At 40.4% G+C, this 20994-nt stretch overlaps 4 protein-coding genes across 4 annotated transcripts in view; 3 read left to right on the forward strand and 1 right to left on the reverse strand.

The window, feature by feature from the left end:
- LOC123751289 (actin, muscle) overlaps window positions 1-20994 on the reverse strand; it is a 242720-nt gene that overhangs the window by 176945 nt on the left and 44781 nt on the right. The window lies entirely within an intron of this gene.
- On the forward strand, window positions 4076-7704 carry LOC123766828 (actin, muscle-like). The gene is made up of 2 exons (XM_045756225.2): window positions 4076-4126; window positions 6385-7704. Exon 2 carries the CDS (start codon window positions 6403-6405, stop codon window positions 7531-7533), a length of 1131 nt encoding a protein of 376 aa, XP_045612181.1. The 5' UTR covers window positions 4076-4126; window positions 6385-6402; the 3' UTR covers window positions 7534-7704.
- LOC123766827 (actin, muscle-like) lies at window positions 10500-14015 on the forward strand. Its single transcript, XM_045756224.2, has 2 exons — window positions 10500-10645; window positions 12768-14015. Exon 2 carries the CDS (start codon window positions 12799-12801, stop codon window positions 13927-13929), a length of 1131 nt encoding a protein of 376 aa, XP_045612180.1. The 5' UTR covers window positions 10500-10645; window positions 12768-12798; the 3' UTR covers window positions 13930-14015.
- Window positions 16765-20132, forward strand: LOC123766826 (actin, muscle). Its single transcript, XM_045756223.2, has 2 exons — window positions 16765-16802; window positions 18669-20132. Exon 2 carries the CDS (start codon window positions 18687-18689, stop codon window positions 19815-19817), a length of 1131 nt encoding a protein of 376 aa, XP_045612179.1. The 5' UTR covers window positions 16765-16802; window positions 18669-18686; the 3' UTR covers window positions 19818-20132.

The raw sequence follows: 20994 nt of genomic DNA on the forward strand, positions 1-20994 counted from the left end.
AGAAGAAAAACCACAACGAGAGAACGTCCCAATGTTCAGTGGTCGGATCCCTGATATTGCTGGCGGGATCTTTGACGGAATAACAGCGAATCGGGATATTGCTGTGATTCGCTGACGACTTTTGTTCTTATCGCATCTCTGTAAATACTTCACCCCACGCCCTTCAAATACAAATAATCGCCAACAGATCCTACAAACACCTTGCTTAACTATACAATGCATTATAATATATAATAATACTACTTTATATATATGAGAACAAACTTATTTTTAATGCACAATACGTAAAAATTGATGTATGTGTCTTTGGGCAGCTGTCGCTGCTTTAACGAGCCTGGCCCGAGGACAGAATGCCCCAGGATGCAACCCAACAACAGTTCCCTAACTCACGGGTACTGTTTACTGCTAGCTAAACAGAAGCGTTAGGTGAAAGGAAATGTACGCAACTATTACTGTCCCGATTGGAATCGAACCCCGGATCCTCGAGTGTTAGTTGAAAGCAAAGCCAACTGTTCTACGAGACCCTTAAATTAAATAGCGGATGAATTAAACGCTTTTGTGTCACTTGGATAAATGGAAGGTACGTTCGAACAAATGGCTATTGGACTTCAATCTTGAGAAATGAGAGACCATAAGGATGGGGTACAGGGATAATAAGTCCATAGGAACAATACTTAAATAATAAGTCCAGAGGAACAATACTTAAAAAATAAGTCCAGAGGAACAATACTTAAATAATAAGTCCATAGGAACAATACTTAAATAATAAGTCCAGAGGAACAATACTTAAATAATAAGTCCAGAGGAACAATACTTAAATAATAAGTCCAGAGGAACAATACTTAAATAATAAGTCCAGAGGAACAATACTTAAATAATAAGTCCAGAGGAACAATACGTAAATAAAGGAACTTACCAAAGTCCGCGAGAGAAAAGGATCTTCAGAGTAAACTGAACGCAAAACCAATCTGCAGAGGGATACCAAAATAATAATTTCAACAGCACATGCAAAGCTCATGAACCCTAGGACAGCCTGGGCGCCTTGACCACAATATATTCAGAACACCATATACAGCATGTGTGGCCAATGGAAGAATATGCAGCCCCAGCCTGAGGAAAATATGAAAAAGTAGACAGGTTCATTACGAGACTGGTTCCTGTATTGAGTATCCAGACATAAAATACACAGAGGAATCGATGAAATGGATAAATACAGATTATTTAGATTAAACAGTAACGTATGTAGAAATTGAAATTGAATTGAAATAAGTTTATTGAGGTAAAATACACACAAAGGGATGAGGTAGCTTAAGCTATTCTCACCCCGTTCAGTACATCGTGTTAATACATACATACATAGACACACATCACAAACAATAAACATATTACCGAACATTCTGAGAGATAAACATATACATTCCTCCTTTACACATGCAGTATGGTATCAGACGTACACACAAATACTTTTATGACCTAGGTATACTGTATAGACAACGAATGTAGAGGTTATGCATGGAATGAGACCATGCACCTAGACGTAGGTGAGCCAGACGGTTGTGAAGAAACACGTCATCAAATGACAATAAGTAAAGTCAATTTGAGGCTAAAATACTAGGAGATACCACCATACACACTTTCTAAAGCAAATATGAAACAAAAAACCAAAGCGCCTGAAGGATGGCGTTTGACAATCCGTAGTTGATTATTATGGGCACAAGAGTTGAAGCTCGGTCCTACATATTTGTTCGGTCATACGCTATTATGTAAGAACTGTTAGGTCACACACACACACACACAGGAGCCCAAATGACCACACAGCAACAGCTATAACGGGGCTTGCAACAACCAACAATAATTGGACATCTCAGGAGTCCTGAATATAGAGATGAAGATGCGAGGCTGCGACCGCCGGCGTCCCCTCAGCGGGGAGCGTCCCTACAAGCGTTTACGTTATCGCATCAGCCAGTAATTGCTTGGCAAAGGTTGTACAAACAAATAATTGTGGCAGCTCTAGACAGTGAGATGAAAAAGGTATTGCATATGTTGAGACACGCCTGTCGTTTTAATGACAGACTTTTTACATACCAAACTTTACAATTAAGATCAAACACATATTTCAAATATAATTTTAATATCACACCCGGGGTAATAATAATAATAATAAAACGGTTGACAATACTTCACCCAATTCATGAAGAAATCTTAGTTCTCCAGGCTCAGTACTGTGCAAATTTGATAAACCCATTGAGTGTTAAAATATTTGAGAACTATATAACCTAAAATTATAACTTAACATAACTAAACCTGTGCGTTTAGCCCATAATGAGTGCAGCAACACAGATACAGCGACTTAACAGAGAAATCACATTACCGTGATATATCAAAGAGAAAAGGCACTGAAGCCGTGATGAGGCTTCGACCCTATGCGCTGGGTATGCCCAGATGCACGCTCTTTTTTTTCATACAGCGACATCAATGGGTACGATGTTCAGTAACGTCTCATGCAAGCCTGACAGGCGCTAACTTTTGTTTACTATAGGAAAAACTGCAAATCCTTTAACATGTCCGACTCTTTGTTAACTGGGCCTACTCTTGTAACCAAACCTACTCATTGGTTACCTGACCTACTCTTTGGTAAGCTAATCTACTTATTGCAAATCTAACCTAGTCATTGCTAATCTAACCTACTAATTGCTAACCTAACCCATTCTTACCAAACATAACCTAACTCAAACTAACCTAGAGGCTACCCTATGTACCCTAGCCTAACCTATTCTACTCATGCCCAACCTAACCTACCCTTGCCTAACCATAAAACAGTTGCATACATTAACTAAAGTACAGTATGTCCATCATACTAGGAATACATTGATAAAAGTAGTACAAAGTAACGTAGTAGTAAAGTAGGTACAAACACCATACTGCAACTGCGTATTCCAATTTAGGCTAACATATGCTGTGATTAGTTATCTTTTTGTTTTGCATCTCTTCGTGCATAAATGTATGTGACAAAACGACTGGGAGTTACGGGAGTGGAGCTTCACTGACTCTGGTTCGGTTTCGATAGTAGCCTGAAGTTGTCTTGACATTTCCAGCTGTTGTGACACATGCACAACAGACTTTTCCAACTATCAACCATTCACTTCGTGATCAAGTACTTTCTCTGATCCGGCCTTAGTGTTTTTTGTAGTAATTTCCTACTCTGGCCTCTATTTTTGTCCTACTAATGACAGTGTGTGTGTGTGTGTGTGTGTGTGTGTGTGTGTGTGTGTGTGTGTGTGTGTGTGTGTGTGTGTGTGTGTGTGTGTGTGTGTGTGTGTGTGTGTGTGTACTCACCTATTTGTGCTTGCGGGGGTTGAGCTTTGGCTCTTAGGTCCCGCCTCTCAACTGTCAATCAACTGGTGTATAGATTCCTGAGCCTACTGGGCTCTATCATATCTACATTTGAAACATTTGTACATTTGTGTGTGTGTGTACTCACCTAGTTGTGCTTGCGGGGGTTGAGCTTTGACTCTTTGGTCCCGTCTCTAAGCTGGTGGGTGTGTGTACACATACGTATGAATTTTATGTATATGTACATTTACGTGCGAAAATAATAATTTATAATGACAATTTATAATTGAAATAATAGACACGATAAGTATCTCTTATGCATAAGTGAATATGCTAAAGCCAAAATGTATGAGAGTATATAACAAGCCACGTTGACCCCCCTGTCTCCTACGGTCGATGGAACTTTCCGTCTTGTAAATAGGACTAATTGCCAGGTACACAAGACTCAAAGAGATACGATGGAGGTGACTTTAATAACCAGCGTCAGCCCACAAAACATTAAATAAACACGGATGCAGGTCTTCAATATTAAATTAATCAGATCATGACTTTTGTGACCTGTGTTTGCAGAGGATGAGTCTTGAGGATTTATTTAGACCATACACACGCACGCACACACACACACACACACATACCGCCCCCCCCCCACACCCAGAATGCGACTCTTAAGGAAGAAACACGAGAGTTTTATACTGGCCTGGAGACCTACAGCCAGGTATAAAAGAGAGATCACGTCCCCCGCAGCCTTAGTGTACTTCCGGTTCAGGACACGTCCAGCTTGTGTCCGAGGCTTGTGTGTTGATTACTGTTTGTGTGTTGATTAATGTAAAATAACTTGTGGACTTTCCGCACAACTGGAAGTAGCAGCAAATATCAGTCATCCTACGCAATATCTTTGGCATCCGTCGTAACGTAATTCTCGCCGAGAACAAGTGGCTCGGTTTAGATAGCTTACTTCCAATATGTGGGTTTATTAGAGAGTCTGAAGCCATATTATTCTAAATGTCATTCTAAGAGGAGTCACGTTACAATGATCAATGTTATAAAACTCGTTGCAAGGTGCATAAGCCCGCTTGAAACTCCCATCTCGTCCGTGGTTGAGGCTTTCCTTAATTGAAAACCTCAAATTAGGCAAATTTGTAATTAATTTTGTCAATAAAGATGTAATAATAATAATTTATGACACAGCGTCAGTGTCCCACCTGTTATAATAGTTCGTAATACCTGATGATTTAACAAACGAAGATTATTACATTAAAGGAATTCTTAGGCATCCTATTTTAACTGTTCAGCCTTGTTCAGCCATCAGTAATTGAGAATGTGGTTGTAAACCGATTGACGGTAGTGTTAAAACAAATGAGCTGTGAGAAGAAAGACCACTAGGCCTGCAGTCATCAACTAAGCAGTCATCAACTCCTTTACCCCCTGTGTTAAAAACAAAAAAAACTCACTTAAACTGGCTAACTCACTTAACCTACGCAGGCCGATGTTCATCAATCCAAGGAAAAATCCATGTGACGGTGCTTTTAATTTGACTAAAGCACCGGGATTTTTGACGCTATGGTCAAAAGCGTCATCCAAAATCTTACTGAAGCGACCATACGAGTCATAAATACTCATACTCCGCCCAAGTAAAACAGAAACAAGCAACACTTAGTGGGCCAGCCAGAGGCTTAGGGCCCGCGCAGGAATATCCCTGAAAAAAAACAGCGTCATATGTTGTCTACTAATAATCGTACACACTCTGGATTACTGAACTCGCATACTGTGTATTCGACCCAAAAATATAGAAAATGTTACTTTGAAAACGGAGTCAAACTTGCAGTTTGTAACACAATGTGCCATAACAAATACATGAAAGTAAAAACATACAACCACAAAAGAGAAGATATGGCAAAGCATATAGTTATCATTTAACAGTTATCATCCTCAAATTAGAATCCCACGTAAGAGCGTTCAAAACTTCCCAAGTGAAGCCACAAGCTATACTTCAGTCTAACGTAAGAGCGTTCAAAACTTCACACCTGGTTATAAGTTGTATTTTCAGCAGATAATTGGAACTAGTCATATGTGGAATTTGATACAGCTAAAAACTGGGTCATAATTTAGAATGTAATTCAATATTATAATTCAACAGATAAGACAAAAAAATGCTTTCTTAAACGAACTATAAAGACGAAGGTTCCATCTTGTAATAAGCTCAAGACACCATTAGATCTGGGACAGGCAGTAACACCAAGAGGGATCAAGTGTCACTGTGATTGTTGGCATCCTAGCTCTGCTAACGTCATGGTTCAATTTAAGAAGCAAGTAATGCGCTTTACCCGCTAAATCTACAAGTAAAAAAATCATTCAGATTAGTATTCAAGTAGGAAGACATCTGCATAACTTTTTGCAGGCATGTAAAAAAAATTTGAGAAACTGCATAGGAGCTTCTCTGCAATAGTGATAAGGTGTCATCCAGACTAAAATTAAAATGAATCAAAGGAAATTATACATGAATAGATTGATAAAATCATATATATATGAAGTATTTATATTTTGAACATTGGTGGCAACTAATTATCATTAAGGCGTGCTGCTCTAATGCTCGAGACACCTATTATTCCATAACAAACTAGACTTTTCTTCCGATAGGAAATATTGAGGATTTATCGATGGCAAAGCAAAATATATTAACACTTCTATCCTGGATGTATTTTTAATAATCTAGTAATGGTTGCCTCTATTATCACATTTTAAGGCAACCTGTAGGTGCTTTCTAGAGCGAATCTATTTTCATTGCCGGGCATCATCTAAGTCGTTACCTAATGACCCCTACTGTAAATGTCGACGTCTAAGATGTCTCATAGACTTCTTAGACGTTTTAGACGTCTCTTAGATGTCTCCTAATATACCTCGACACATATATTACAACTTTAGCGAGGAGGCAACTTTTTACATTTCCTATGAATATTGATATAGAAATGCAATATCCATGACAGAAAAACAAAAATATCAATGTAATATGCATAGATAACAAATATTATTTTTCTTAACTATTACACACAGGCATTCTAAATTACCACCATGTGTGACGAGGACACCAATGCTTTGGTTGTGGACAATGGTTCCGGCATGGTCAAGGCCGGCTTCGCTGGTGACGACGCTCCCCGCGCCGTCTTCCCCTCCATCGTCGGCCGTCCTCGTCACCAGGGTGTGATGGTCGGTATGGGTCAGAAGGACGCCTACGTCGGTGATGAGGCCCAGAGCAAGAGAGGTATCCTGACTCTCAAGTACCCCATCGAGCACGGCATCATCACCAACTGGGACGACATGGAGAAGATCTGGCATCACTCCTTCTACAACGAACTGCGTGTTGCCCCTGAGGAGTCCCCAGTCCTCCTGACGGAGGCTCCCCTCAACCCCAAGGCCAACCGTGAGAAGATGACGCAGATCATGTTCGAGACCTTCAACACCCCCGCCATGTACGTGGCCATCCAGGCCGTGCTGTCCCTGTACGCCTCCGGTCGTACCACAGGTATCGTGCTGGACTCTGGTGATGGAGTGACTCACACTGTTCCAATCTACGAAGGTTACTGTCTTCCCCACGCTATCCTTCGCATTGACCTGGCTGGCCGGGACTTGACTGCCTATCTGATGAAGATCATGACCGAGCGTGGATATTCCTTCACCACCACGGCTGAGCGAGAAATCGTCCGTGATATCAAGGAAAAACTTTGCTATGTCGCTCTCGACTTTGAGAGTGAGATGAATGTTGCTGCTGCATCAACTTCACTCGAGAAGTCTTACGAACTCCCCGACGGTCAGGTTATAACCATCGGTAACGAACGTTTCAGGTGTCCAGAAGCTCTCTTCCAGCCTTCCTTCCTGGGTATGGAATCTGTTGGTATCCACGAAACCGTTTACAACTCCATCATGAGGTGCGACATTGATATCAGGAAGGATTTATTTGCAAATAACGTCATGTCTGGCGGTACCACCATGTACCCTGGTATTGCTGACCGCATGCAGAAGGAAATCACAGCTCTGGCTCCCTCCACCATCAAGATCAAGATCATTGCTCCTCCCGAGCGTAAGTACTCCGTCTGGATCGGTGGCTCCATCCTGGCCTCTCTGTCCACATTCCAGTGTATGTGGATCACGAAAGAAGAATACGACGAGTCCGGACCCGGCATCGTCCACCGCAAGTGCTTCTAAATTGTTCCACATCGTAAAGTATCGCAGGAAAATCCATATTTATCTTTACGACACGATCAAGTATTTGTTTTTTGTTTTGTTTTCGATATTGACACGTGAAGTCTAATATATTGAAATGAATTGTTATGAGATCCTTTTGAGGAGCAAATAAATTATTTACTTATTTTCTAATGACTTTTCGTACCATCATCAATTTAAGTAAATTAAGCTAGTTTAATTTAAGCCAGTCGACTGCAGGTCAAAAAAGTGTTGCACGCTACCTTGTTTATAACTCTAATTAACACGTAAATTCCAAACAGTTAAGGATAAGGTATCCTGTAATTGTAAATGCTCTAAAAAGTGCAGCTCTTGATCTATACACCCAAGTACAGATTTCAGGAGAACACTTATATATGTATTCTCACACTGAAGGCTATAACATTATTACACACAGAGATCACACTAACGAGATGCATCAAATGAACAAATCCACAAGGGTCGTGACGAGGATTCGAACCTGCGTCCGGGAACATCCCAGACACTACCTTAATCGACTGAGCTACGACAGGGTATTGTTTGCTATAACATTATTATTTGAGCATGAAGAACACAACAACAAAAAATGAAACGCATTGATCGTCGTATGTAACATCCAAGTAACAGACACCGCAAATAACATAACATCACGTGACGAAGTTATTAAGTTACTGTTTGATTTTCTAAATATGCCATTTGGGTTAACTGAATAATACAAAGCGTGAACCTTTTCGGTCCAACAGAACATATCAGTATGCTAAACAGTTGCTATAAAGCAGGATCGTTATTGGAAGTTAGGCCGCATGATTAAGCAGGGACCTTAGGTCAAGAAATCAAGCTGAAAATGTTCGAAATAAGACAAATAGATCTATGAATCGTAATAAGATGCATTAGTAATACGACGTTTTATGTTGTTCTCCGTCTTTATATTTCCCCTTATATATTTATATAAGGGGAAATATATAGTCTTTATATTTCCACAGGCCCCATTCAGACTGTAGATTAGTGTTAACACCGTTCAATATAAGCTCACTAAAATGTTAACAAAAAAAGTATGACAAAAATTATTCCCTGGATGATGTAGGAGCGTCTCTCTCATGAACAAAAGAGACTAAAACCGTTTAATTTATATTCTCAACGAATGCGAAGTATAAGGGGTAGATAACTGAAGTATACAAATGGATGACAGCCTACAAATGGATGAAAGTATACAAATGGATGAAAGTATACAAATATATAAAAGTATACAAATGGGTGAAAATATACTTATAGATGAGGGTATAGATTTGGGTCAAATTACACAAATGGATGAAAGTATACAAATGGATGAAAGTATACAAATATATAAAAGTATACAAATGGGTGAAAATATACTTATGGATGAGCGTATAGAAATGGGTAAAATTACACAAATGGATGAAAGTATACAAATAAAAAAAGTGTGCTAAATATGCACCCAGAAGCCGCCAGTGCGAATATGAAGGAAAAACGTGTTAATTCCCAAACCAACTGAGGTCCCTTAAATTTATAAGAAGTATAGAGAAAAGACTATAGCCAGCTAATGTGGTGTTGGCGACCGTACATAGGTCGAAAACCAACCAGAGTGGTCTTGGCGACCACACATACGTCTAAGACCAACCAGAGTGGTCTTAACGACCGCATATCAATCTAAGACCTTCCAGAGTGGTCTTGGCGACCGCATATCGGTTTATAAGGACCACGAAGGATAAATGCATGACCCGCATTACCAGACCAAGGTGGCATAACCTTCTCACTGCTTGACCACGTGTGTGTCCGGTAAGGCATAACCAACTACATAAGTTAAATATATATCATTTTTCCTTAGTGTATAGCAAACATGGAGTGCCCATTCAGAAAAAAAAAATGCACACAAATTCAACTTCTGAGTTCCACAGTATGATTAGTTTTCTCGTGGCGCGGAGATCTTCCACAGTATGATTATAGTTTCCTCGTGGCACAAAGACGTTCCAAAGCATGATTGGTTTGCTCGTGGCACAGAGATCTTCCACAGCATGATTAGTTTGCTCGTAGCACATAGATCTTGCACAGCACGATTAGTTTCCTCGTGGCTCAAAGATCTTCCAAGCATGATTTAGTTTCCTTGTACCACAGAAATCTTCCACAGTATGATTAGTTTCCTCATGGCACCGAGATCTTCCACAGCATGATAAGCTTCCTCGTAGCGCAGAGATCTTCCAGAGCATGATCAGTTCCTCGCAGCAGAGAGATCTTCCGCCTAGGATATAGCCCTCCTCTCAACAAGGTGTGTTCATTAAACCAAACACCAAAGCAATAACACTGCGAGGATGCATACGCCAGGAATACTGCAGGAATATATAAGGGATACATGAGGAATATATACCAAGAAATCAACAGCAATAAGGTAGGAATACCCCCAGGAAAACGCTAGGAATTATACTCGCTCCAAATCCAAATTTACTGCTGATTCACTTAATTTTAAGTATGCTTAAAACAAATCGATATTGGAGTGAGTTAAGAGATCACACACACAATCATCATTCGATACACTTCCATAACAAAACAGCTGACATTACATTACCAACACTGCCTACCTCTGAGCACTGAAAATAACTCGACGCCGAAGATAACTGGTAAATTTATGGGTTAGTCTGACAGTCACTGACAACCGAGATTCATTTTGAGATAGGCATTTAGCTCACCAGCTGGCTGTTAATTGTTGCTGTTGTTGCTGTGTATTATATACAAAATTACGGGCAGCAACTCACAGGTAGCAAATAACATCCCTGGGTTATTATCTGGACACGTATGCAGAGAGCATTACTACGCATACCAGCATGACATGCATGACGTTGTTATCATGGGTGGCGTGATGGGTGCCGGACACCTCCTGACTATATTTTTAACACAATGAATCACAGTCTGACTCGCGCATCTTCCCGGCCACTTACCTATACGGGGTTATGTCATAGCGGTAAAGAAATGACCCGTAGGAGACAACCGTAGTCTGACGGATGAGAAAGACATATATAAGGACGTCAAGAGACCCTCGAGATCTTAGTCCGCCTCAGACCCGCGTCAGGAGACGTTGAGACGTGTACGTTTTTGATGTGTTGTGCATGTGGTTTGTCCTTGTAAATACTTAACTGTGACAGCATCCAACCTTATGTAATAGTGATTTAATTAACCCGGCCATTAGTTACTAGTTACAATTAGGCTATATAACCAATGTTAATATTGAGACGATACTCATTGGTAATATTGGTACTCTTGGCCTCTATTTTTAAGTTAACTGTATTTGATAAATAATCCAAAACCCCATCATGCAGCAAAAGAAAGTGAAAACTTTACGGATTAAATATTTTACGATCCTTTTAAACCAACTGCTTTGTGACTAAATATATACATGATTTTTTATGATAATTCTGCCACTTGACAAGGCAAACCATTTCATCAGATTAATATATTTTTGTTTCTCCATCACGCTGTAAGTTTAACCAATTGGAAAATTCATTTGTGAATTACTCATTTTCCATAAACTTTATAAGTACATAAAGGGACCTCTGCAATAGGTTTACAGATCCGATTTACATTACTTGTATGAAGCAAACCTCTTAAGAGTTTACCTCTTCTTGAATACTTGTATCTCCCAGACTTCACCAAAAATCCTTGTTATCGATCGAGGTTCATGATATTCCAACTGGCCCCTTGGTACTGCCGGCTCCACCTGTGCTCTCCAGCAGGCCTTGCCCCCAGGGTGAAAACATAACCCTTGGATAAAAACTTTACAGGACACTGCAGTATTCAGCATGCCGCTCAGCTGTGTCTGACCCGTGCCTAGTGCGCCTTGTATTGGTGTTATAGATTCAGCTACTCTGAACAAGTCCCAAGTAACACGGGCTATGGTGAGCCAGTAACTTACCTGGTACAGGAGCGGGGTAAGAAGCACGGGCTATGGTGAGCCCGTAGTGGACTTACCTGGTACAGGAGCTGGTGCCTTGTACAATCATTAAACGATTACAAGAACGAACACAACTTGAAGGGTCATAGCCAAAGTACTCACGTTTATTAATGGTTCTCTAAAGTCAGATGTAAACACACATTACTCGACCTGTTTACAGTGTGTAGTAGTGAGTGTCCAGTGGCTACATCATACGAGAAGCAGTGGACACACTAAACAGTCTTAAACAATATTATATGGCAGAATGTATATATCAAATATAATGCGGATATTAAAACACGCAACCATTTATGAGGGAAGCCGTTACGAAACAACGAAGAGTGAGATCTAAACACCGTTGGATTATATAGCCTAGTGTTCCGCGATTTGTGCAGAGCGCGCATTATATTTCTTCATAAATACCATATAGTTGAAAGGAACTTTAAATATTATAAGCGTGTCAATACATCCATGCAGGGTGAGTTAGGCGTACGTCTCCTATAAATCATTAAGGACTAAGAGTTCTTGATTACTCCAGCTGTGCACGAAAATATTATTCCATTTCATTAAATTACTGAACGATGATAACCCAAGCGCTCAGCTGAACTATATTTTATTCTCGTACATCTGTTAATATTGCCTGCGTTACTTCACTTAACGCCCCAGTATACAGAAAAATGCATCACTCATTTATAAGCAAAGTATAACTTTCAGCACTTTTGTTTACTAAAAACAGCAGTTACCTGTAATAGTATCGCGGATATCATTACCAAATTGGAGCCACGTACAATATTTGTATCAATATAATAGACACTACACGTTGATCTCTTCAATCAATACCAGAGACTAAACTCAGATTTTTACAATTAACATTTATATTTTACATTGTGAATGGGAATATATAAACTATTTTGTACACAGTACTAAATACCAGTTATTAGGTGAATGCCATTTTCAATCAAATTAAACTGAGAATACTACAAATGGTTTAATACAGCGAAGATTACTTTCTCATTGATAAATTTATATAAATTTTCTATTGTTTCCTGAATAAATATTGATTACTACAATTGTAAACAATGTTAACATAAAAGATAAATGTATTAAGCCATTAAACATATATCTCCTAATGATTACACAACTTATATTTGAAAATGTAAAACAACTTACCCAAAACAAGAATTATTAAACTTTACCCTGAATGAGCAGCTGTTTGCAGAAACAAATATAATTTCGATTAACAATATAATTGAATATTAATTATATATTTATTCTTCAGTGAAACGGAAACAGCCTAATCCACCATCACCATGTGTGACGAAGATACAACAGCTCTCGTCTGCGACAATGGTTCCGGCATGGTCAAGGCTGGCTTCGCTGGTGACGACGCTCCCCGCGCCGTCTTCCCCTCCATCGTCGGCCGTCCTCGTCACCAGGGTGTGATGGTCGGTATGGGTCAGAAGGACGCCTACGTCGGTGATGAGGCCCAGAGCAAGAGAGGTATCCTGACTCTCAAGTACCCCATCGAACACGGCATCATCACCAACTGGGACGACATGGAGAAGATCTGGCATCACTCTTTCTACAACGAGCTGCGTGTTGCCCCTGAGGAGTCCCCAGTCCTTCTGACGGAGGCTCCCCTCAACCCCAAGGCCAACCGTGAGAAGATGACACAGATCATGTTCGAGACCTTCAACACCCCCGCCATGTACGTGGCCATCCAGGCCGTGCTGTCCCTGTACGCCTCAGGTCGTACCACAGGTATCGTGCTGGACTCCGGTGATGGTGTTACTCACACTGTCCCCATATACGAAGGTTATGCTCTTCCCCACGCTATCCTTCGTCTTGACCTGGCTGGCCGTGACTTGACTGCCTATCTGATGAAGATCATGACTGAGCGTGGATATTCCTTCACCACCACAGCTGAACGAGAAATCGTCCGTGATATCAAAGAAAAACTTTGCTATGTCGCCCTCGACTTTGAGAGTGAGATGAATGTTGCCGCTGCATCAACTTCACTCGAGAAGTCCTACGAACTCCCCGACGGTCAGGTTATAACCATTGGTAATGAACGTTTCAGGTGTCCAGAAGCTCTCTTCCAGCCTTCCTTCCTGGGTATGGAATCAGTTGGTATCCACGAGACTGTCTTTAATTCCATCATGAGGTGTGACATTGATATCAGGAAGGACCTGTTCGCCAACAATGTTTTGTCTGGTGGTACCACCATGTACCCTGGTATTGCTGACCGCATGCAGAAGGAAATTACATCACTTGCTCCATCCACCATCAAGATCAAGATCATTGCTCCTCCCGAGCGTAAGTACTCCGTCTGGATTGGTGGCTCTATCCTGGCCTCTCTGTCCACATTCCAATGCATGTGGATCACCAAGGAGGAATACGAGGAGTCCGGACCTGGCATTGTTCATCGTAAGTGCTTCTAAAGGAACAAGTGATCACACTGGATCATAAAAGAATATTTTGTTTTGTATTTAATCTTTGATCAAAAATATATTTATTTACATACAAATTTTATTGTTTTTCCTTTATAAAAATTATGGAAAATCTGGAAAACATAACATATTGATTATGACCATGATAATTTAGTATCACATCGCAGTCTTTGATAGTACCCAACACACACACACACACGCAACTTTTACCATCAAACCAACATGAACAATGACACTCTAAATGACGAAGATTTCACTGGCATTAAAGCAACTGTTTAGTTATCTATAATATAATTATACAAATATGGACTAATATTTAAGTAAATATTAATGAGGATCACATGGTGCTTTACGACTTGCTAAGCGGATAAGAGAAACTGCCTCGTATTTTGCAGGTCTGAATTCAAACCCTTGATCGAACCCCTACTTGCATGATGACAGGTCAATACGTTACTACACTGTACCATAGTGGTCACACTATACCCAAATGGGCCCAGCCTGCCGGCATACCACCTCCAGCTTTAGTTAGTCATAGATTAAATATTTAAGCGTTTTTTATCTACAATAAAAACACATGCATGTGTAGCATTTTTTTACCTACAATAAAAGGACACAAGAAAATGTATATGTATGATAGCATTGCAGGTCAATGGCTTCGTTTGTGGTAGAATCTAAACAACAATATACATAATCCTTTTAAATCCATTAATACCCAACATGCACCATTGCCACGCTCAATACAAGGAATAAGACGGGACATTTTAATTGCTCTATTTGCAGATTATTTAAATCCATTGTGGACATTTTTTTATTTCACTTAAAATTCGATATCTAGAAAAAAATTATTACGATACAAATTCCATTAAACTCTAAAAATTTGGCACGTTTAAAACAGACGAAGAAACTGATTTCATTATTTAAAGTTCCCATACAGAACGTTTATCTTGGCTTTTATAGTAAAGAATCTTATAGTAAATATCGTCGAAAAGTAACAGATGTCTCATCTGTTCATCCCATCTGTTCATTTATGACAATATTTCAGATTGGAAACCATATCATTAAAAACATTATATATGGTTCACAAGATATGTCCACTAAGAGAGCTGAAGCCGTCAAGGTACAATTATTCAAACACTCAAGAGAAGCAGAAACATCAAAGAAATGCACGAATAAAATCTGAACATAGAAAGCGACAAAGCTCACTCTTGCAACCATGACTCGAGATGCCAGGTTTAAACCTTCTTCTGTTTACTGGATGTGACAAGGTGTGCTTGAAGGCTTCAAACTACTTCGTCAAACCCAAAGTCATTTCCGGATATAACATTCATTCTTCCACACCCAATACTATTTCGGTCTAGTTTACAATAAAATTTCCCCTAGCATCTGACATGTGCTGTGAAGGTGTCTCTGATGGGAACATACCTAGAAATACTTTGATGTTTATTCTCCGACCCTAGCTATCCACACGTAGGAATCGGATTAAATTGATGCTTCCTACAGCCTAGCCTGACCCAGAATCGCATACTCAGCAGCCTAGGCTGACTCATATCTTCATATTCAGCAAAGCCTAGTCTGACCGAGAACCCCATAATCAGCAGAGCCTAGCCTGACCCATAACCCCATACTCAGCAGAGCCTGACCCAGAATCCAATATTCATTACAGCCTAGCTTGACTGAGAACCTCATACTCAGTCACTCATACTCAGCACACCTTGTCACATCCAGTAAACAGAAGAAGGATTAAAACTGGCATCTGACCCAGAACCTAATACTCATCACAGCTTACCCTGACTAAGAACACAATACTCATCACAGCCTAGCCTGACGCAGAACCCTATACTTATCACAGCCTAGCCTGATCCAGAACATTATACTCACCACAACCTAACTTGACTCTGAACCCCCTATACGTATTACAACCTAATCTGATCCACAATCCTATACTCACCACAGCTTTGTTGACCAATAATCCCATACCAATCTAGGCTGACCCACAATGTCATACTCTCCACAGCCTAGCCAGACTCATAATGCCATACTCAGCACAACCTAGCCTGACCCACAATCCTATACCCCATACTCACCACAGCCTAGCCACACCTCATGATGTGGTGGAGGCAGACTCCATACACAGTTTCAAATGTAGATTTGATAGAGCCCAGTAGGCTCAAGAATCTGTACACCAGTTGATTGACAGTTAAGAGGCGGGACCAAAGAGCTCAACCTCCCCGCAAGCACAACTACGTGAGTATACCTACAACTACATGGCCAAACACTTACTGCACTTTGACAAATTTTGGGTGTAAACAGACGCTTTATAAATAGCTTCAAGGCACCAGAGAAAAATTGTTGACTTGTCTCTGAGGAACCTCATTTTTTGCCTCTGGTTTTCACTCTTGACTCAATGTTACTTTAATGCTGAATTACATCAATCAGCAACGCATGTCAACAAAGCTTTTAAGCTTCTTCGTAATGTAACCACCTTATTACATTTCCCCACTCAACTCAATTACAACTTGTAATCCTGTTATCGTGAATCGTTTAAGTTGGCAACCAGCTATAGGGAAGCCCCAGCATCCGGTATAATCGCCATTGCCCTTCTCTTGGAGTTATTTTTTGTGTTTCCCCACTGAATAAAATGTTTTAAAGGGAAAGCTGAAAAAGAGATAAACATCGAGTTATATATATATACAAATTTACTAGGACCGGGTATGGCCAACGAGTAGAATGGCAAAGAAAAACACCATATTGCAACAACTGACGCCTATTCTTAATATGGCGGAAGTGAAAGGTGGGTATAAAAGGAGGTCTTTGCCCAGACCAACCTTTAGTGTACTTGAGACTCAGGATACGGCGGGACTTCTGTAGGTTGCTCTCTGTGTGTGGGCGGAGAGGGTGGGGCAGCTCATTGTTTACAGAAAACGGGAAGCTGGTCTCCTCAGATGGAAAACACTGTCAATTGGTCAAATTGAACGGAAAGACACCTTAACCAGAAACAACTACATGCTATACTTTGACACTTAGTGGTTCTAAGCTGTCAAATATGTTATTGTCCCTAATACTGTAGAGAAACACTTCAATTTTTTGTGGCAAATAAGAATAAGTTCACTGGTATAATTGAAGTAAAATTATATACTGTATAGCTGAAGTAAAATTATATATATATATATATATATATATATATATATATATATATATATATATATATATATATGACAATGTCAGACCACGGAGGAAAAATGAAACAGGAAATTTCCTTAAGTACTTTCGTATATTAAATACATCTTCAGAAGGACCTTCTGAAGAAGGTCCTTCTTGACCTTCTGAAGATGTATTTAATATACGAAAGTACTTAAGGAAATTTCCTGTTTCATTTTTCCTCCGTGGTCTGACATTGTCACATTCTTAATCACGTGTTTATTTTCGTGATATACACACATATATATATATATATATATATATATATATATATATATATATATATATATATATATATATATATATATATATATATATATATATATATATCTGTGTCAGATATCTTGATAACTTTAAATTTTAACAGTAATATAACACTATGACAGTGACTGTATCGCAAGCACTAACAAGAACTAGAGTAGAGTTTTAGTGATTAAGCAACCGCATCCTTCGCTAAAAAATATTCAAGGTAATTTATAACAGGATGGATCACGCAAAACTCTTCGCAAACATTTGAGGCTATGTAATTCTTATCACACTGCTTAACTCCATATTCAACAAAGAATCTCTGTATGATATGAACAAGCGGATACATTCATACAAAATAGTGATGAGGCTTAATAAACAATTATTTGCAGGCGATGGGTCACAATAACGTGGCTAAAGTATGATGACCAGACCACACACTAGAAGGTGAAGGGACGACGACGTTTCGGTCCGTCCTGGACCATTCTCAAGTCGATTGTCTTGATTCTCGACTTGAGAATGGTCCAGGACGGACCAAAACGTTGTCGTCCCTTCACCTTCTAGTGTGTGGGCTGGTCATCAAACAATTATTTGGTTGAGTAGATCAAGTTTAATAATCTCTCATAAACCAATAATCTAGATATAAACACACGAAAATGGTAAATATATTATTTAAATTCAAATTTAAGTGAAAAGAATGCACAGTTATTTATTTGTTTATTTATTTATTTATATACAAGAGTTGTTACATTCTTATACAGCCACTAGCACGCATTGCGCTTCGAGCAAGACCTTAAGCCTAATTATTTACCCGGAATACGACCCACCAAATCGTTTAACAACAAGGTACCCATTCACTGCTGGGTGAACAGAGACTACAGTTAAGTATTGGCACCCGGCTAATCCTCCCGGGCCAGGATGAGAACCCAGGCCAAAGCGATTGCAAAGCGCCGAGTGTCTTACCACTGCGCCACGGAGACTGCAAATAGTACAATGTACTATTTCCATTGTAACACCATTAAATCAGGTTGTCCACGCTGTAAATGCTTACCTAAGATCTGTCCCAGTACACAATTGCATTTATCGTATGGGAATAATGTATTGAACATAATAAAAATTATGGAATTTTATTCATGTATATAAACATAATAACTGTATTAAAGGAAGGGAAGGGAACTATCAGGGGAAAGCGCCAAGCCATTATGCCTATATGTAAGAAATAAATTTAAAGTAATGTTTGAATCTCTCATATACAAATGTATAATTAATATATAATATTCTTCCAGACCTAGCACCACTCGACCATGTGTGACGACGACGTAAGCCCACTGGTTGTGGACAATGGGTCCGGCATGGTCAAGGCCGGCTTCGCTGGTGACGACGCTCCCCGCGCCGTCTTCCCCTCCATCGTCGGCCGTCCTCGTCACCAGGGTGTGATGGTCGGTATGGGTCAGAAGGACGCCTACGTCGGTGATGAGGCCCAGAGCAAGAGAGGTATCCTGACTCTCAAGTACCCCATCGAGCACGGCATCATCACCAACTGGGACGACATGGAGAAGATCTGGCATCACTCTTTCTACAACGAGCTCCGAGTTGCCCCCGAAGAGTCCCCAGTCCTCCTGACGGAGGCTCCCCTCAACCCCAAGGCCAACCGTGAGAAAATGACACAGATAATGTTCGAGACTTTTGCCACACCCGCCATGTACGTGGCCATTCAGGCCGTGCTGTCCCTGTACGCCTCTGGTCGTACCACAGGTATCGTGCTGGACTCCGGTGATGGAGTGTCCCACACTGTCCCCATTTACGAGGGTTATGCTCTTCCCCACGCTATCCTTCGTCTTGACCTGGCTGGCCGGGACTTGACTGCCTATTTGATGAAGATCATGACAGAGAGAGGCTACTCCTTCACCACCACAGCTGAGCGAGAAATCGTTCGAGATATTAAAGAAAAGCTTTGTTACGTTGCTTTAGATTTTGAGAGCGAAATGAACGTTGCCGCAGCTTCCTCATCCCTTGAAAAATCCTATGAGCTTCCTGATGGTCAGGTCATCACCATCGGCAACGAACGTTTCCGTGCTCCAGAGTCGCTTTTCCAGCCTTCCTTCCTGGGCATGGAATCTGTCGGTATCCATGAGACCGTCTTTAATTCCATCATGAGGTGCGACATTGATATCAGGAAAGACTTATTTGCCAACAACGTTTTGTCTGGTGGTACCACCATGTACCCTGGTATTGCTGACCGCATGCAGAAGGAAATCACAGCTCTGGCTCCCTCCACCATCAAGATCAAAATCATCGCTCCTCCCGAGCGTAAGTACTCCGTCTGGATCGGTGGCTCCATCCTGGCCTCTCTATCCACCTTCCAATCCATGTGGATCACCAAAGAAGAATATGACGAATCTGGGCCTGGTATAGTCCACCGCAAGTGCTTCTAAACTAACAAGTCCTTGAATATTCTTCTAATTTTCCCTTATATTTTTGTTATGTAACTGGCGAAATACTATACTTATTTTTGATGAACCTAAGACTGAATTTCAAATATAATAACTGTATTCAAATTATTATATGTATTGCAATCTACTGCACTAATATTTGTAATTTTTCCATGCTGCATATCTCTGTAATCTTTGTACGGAATTAATATTTGGTCAATCTTGAACGTTGTTTCTCTTTGTAATTCTTGAACGCTGTTAACTATCGTAATTCGCAACCTTCGCTAGGACACCAATAAATAAAACGCTACGCATATAGTCGCTTCGTTTATATTATATTCCGTGAAATTACAATAAATAAATATATATATATAAATATATATATATATATATATATATATATATATATATATATATATATATATATATATATATATAACTGAAAACTCACACCCCAGAAGTGACTCGAACCCATACTCCCAGGAGCCACGCAACTGGTATGTACAAGACGCCTTAATCCACTTGACCATCACGACCGGACTAATGAGGTGATAGCCGAGGCTATTTGAACCACCCCACCGCCGGCACTCGGATAGTAATCTTGGGCATAGCATTTTACCAAATCACCTCATTCTTTGGGGCACACGTGAGGAACACAAATGCGAACAAGCCTGAATGGTCCCCAGGACAATATGCAACTGAAAACTCACACCCCAGAAGTGACTCGAACCCATACTCCCAGGAGCCACGCAACTGGTATGTACAAGACGCCTTAATCCACTTGACCATCACGACCGGACTAATGAGGTGATAGCCGAGGCTATTTGAACCACCCCACCGCCGGCACTCGGATAGTAATCTTGGGCATAGCATTTTACCAAATCACCTCATTCTTTGGGGCACACGTGAGGAACACAAATGCGAACAAGCCTGAATGGTCCCCAGGACAATATGCAACTGAAAACTCACACCCCAGAAGTGACTCGAACCCATACTCCCAGGAGCCACGCAACTGGTATGTACAAGACGCCTTAATCCACTTGACCATCACGACCGGACTAATGAGGTGATAGCCGAGGCTATTTGAACCACCCCACCGCCAGCACTCGGATAGTAATCTTGGGCATAGCATTTTACCAAATCACCTCATTCTTTGGGGCACACGTGAGGAACACAAATG

This window comes from Procambarus clarkii, chromosome 60, assembly GCF_040958095.1.
Source record: "Procambarus clarkii isolate CNS0578487 chromosome 60, FALCON_Pclarkii_2.0, whole genome shotgun sequence".
In the NCBI taxonomy this organism is placed as follows: Eukaryota; Metazoa; Arthropoda; class Malacostraca; order Decapoda; family Cambaridae; genus Procambarus; species Procambarus clarkii.

What these genes read in the sequence shown, in the direction of transcription:
- LOC123766826 (XM_045756223.2), top strand. Translation starts at nt 18,687, where the DNA reads ATGTGTGACGACGACGTAAGCCCACTGGTTGTGGACAATGGGTCCGGC.
- LOC123766828 (XM_045756225.2), top strand. Translation starts at nt 6,403, where the DNA reads ATGTGTGACGAGGACACCAATGCTTTGGTTGTGGACAATGGTTCCGGC.
- LOC123766827 (XM_045756224.2), top strand. Translation starts at nt 12,799, where the DNA reads ATGTGTGACGAAGATACAACAGCTCTCGTCTGCGACAATGGTTCCGGC.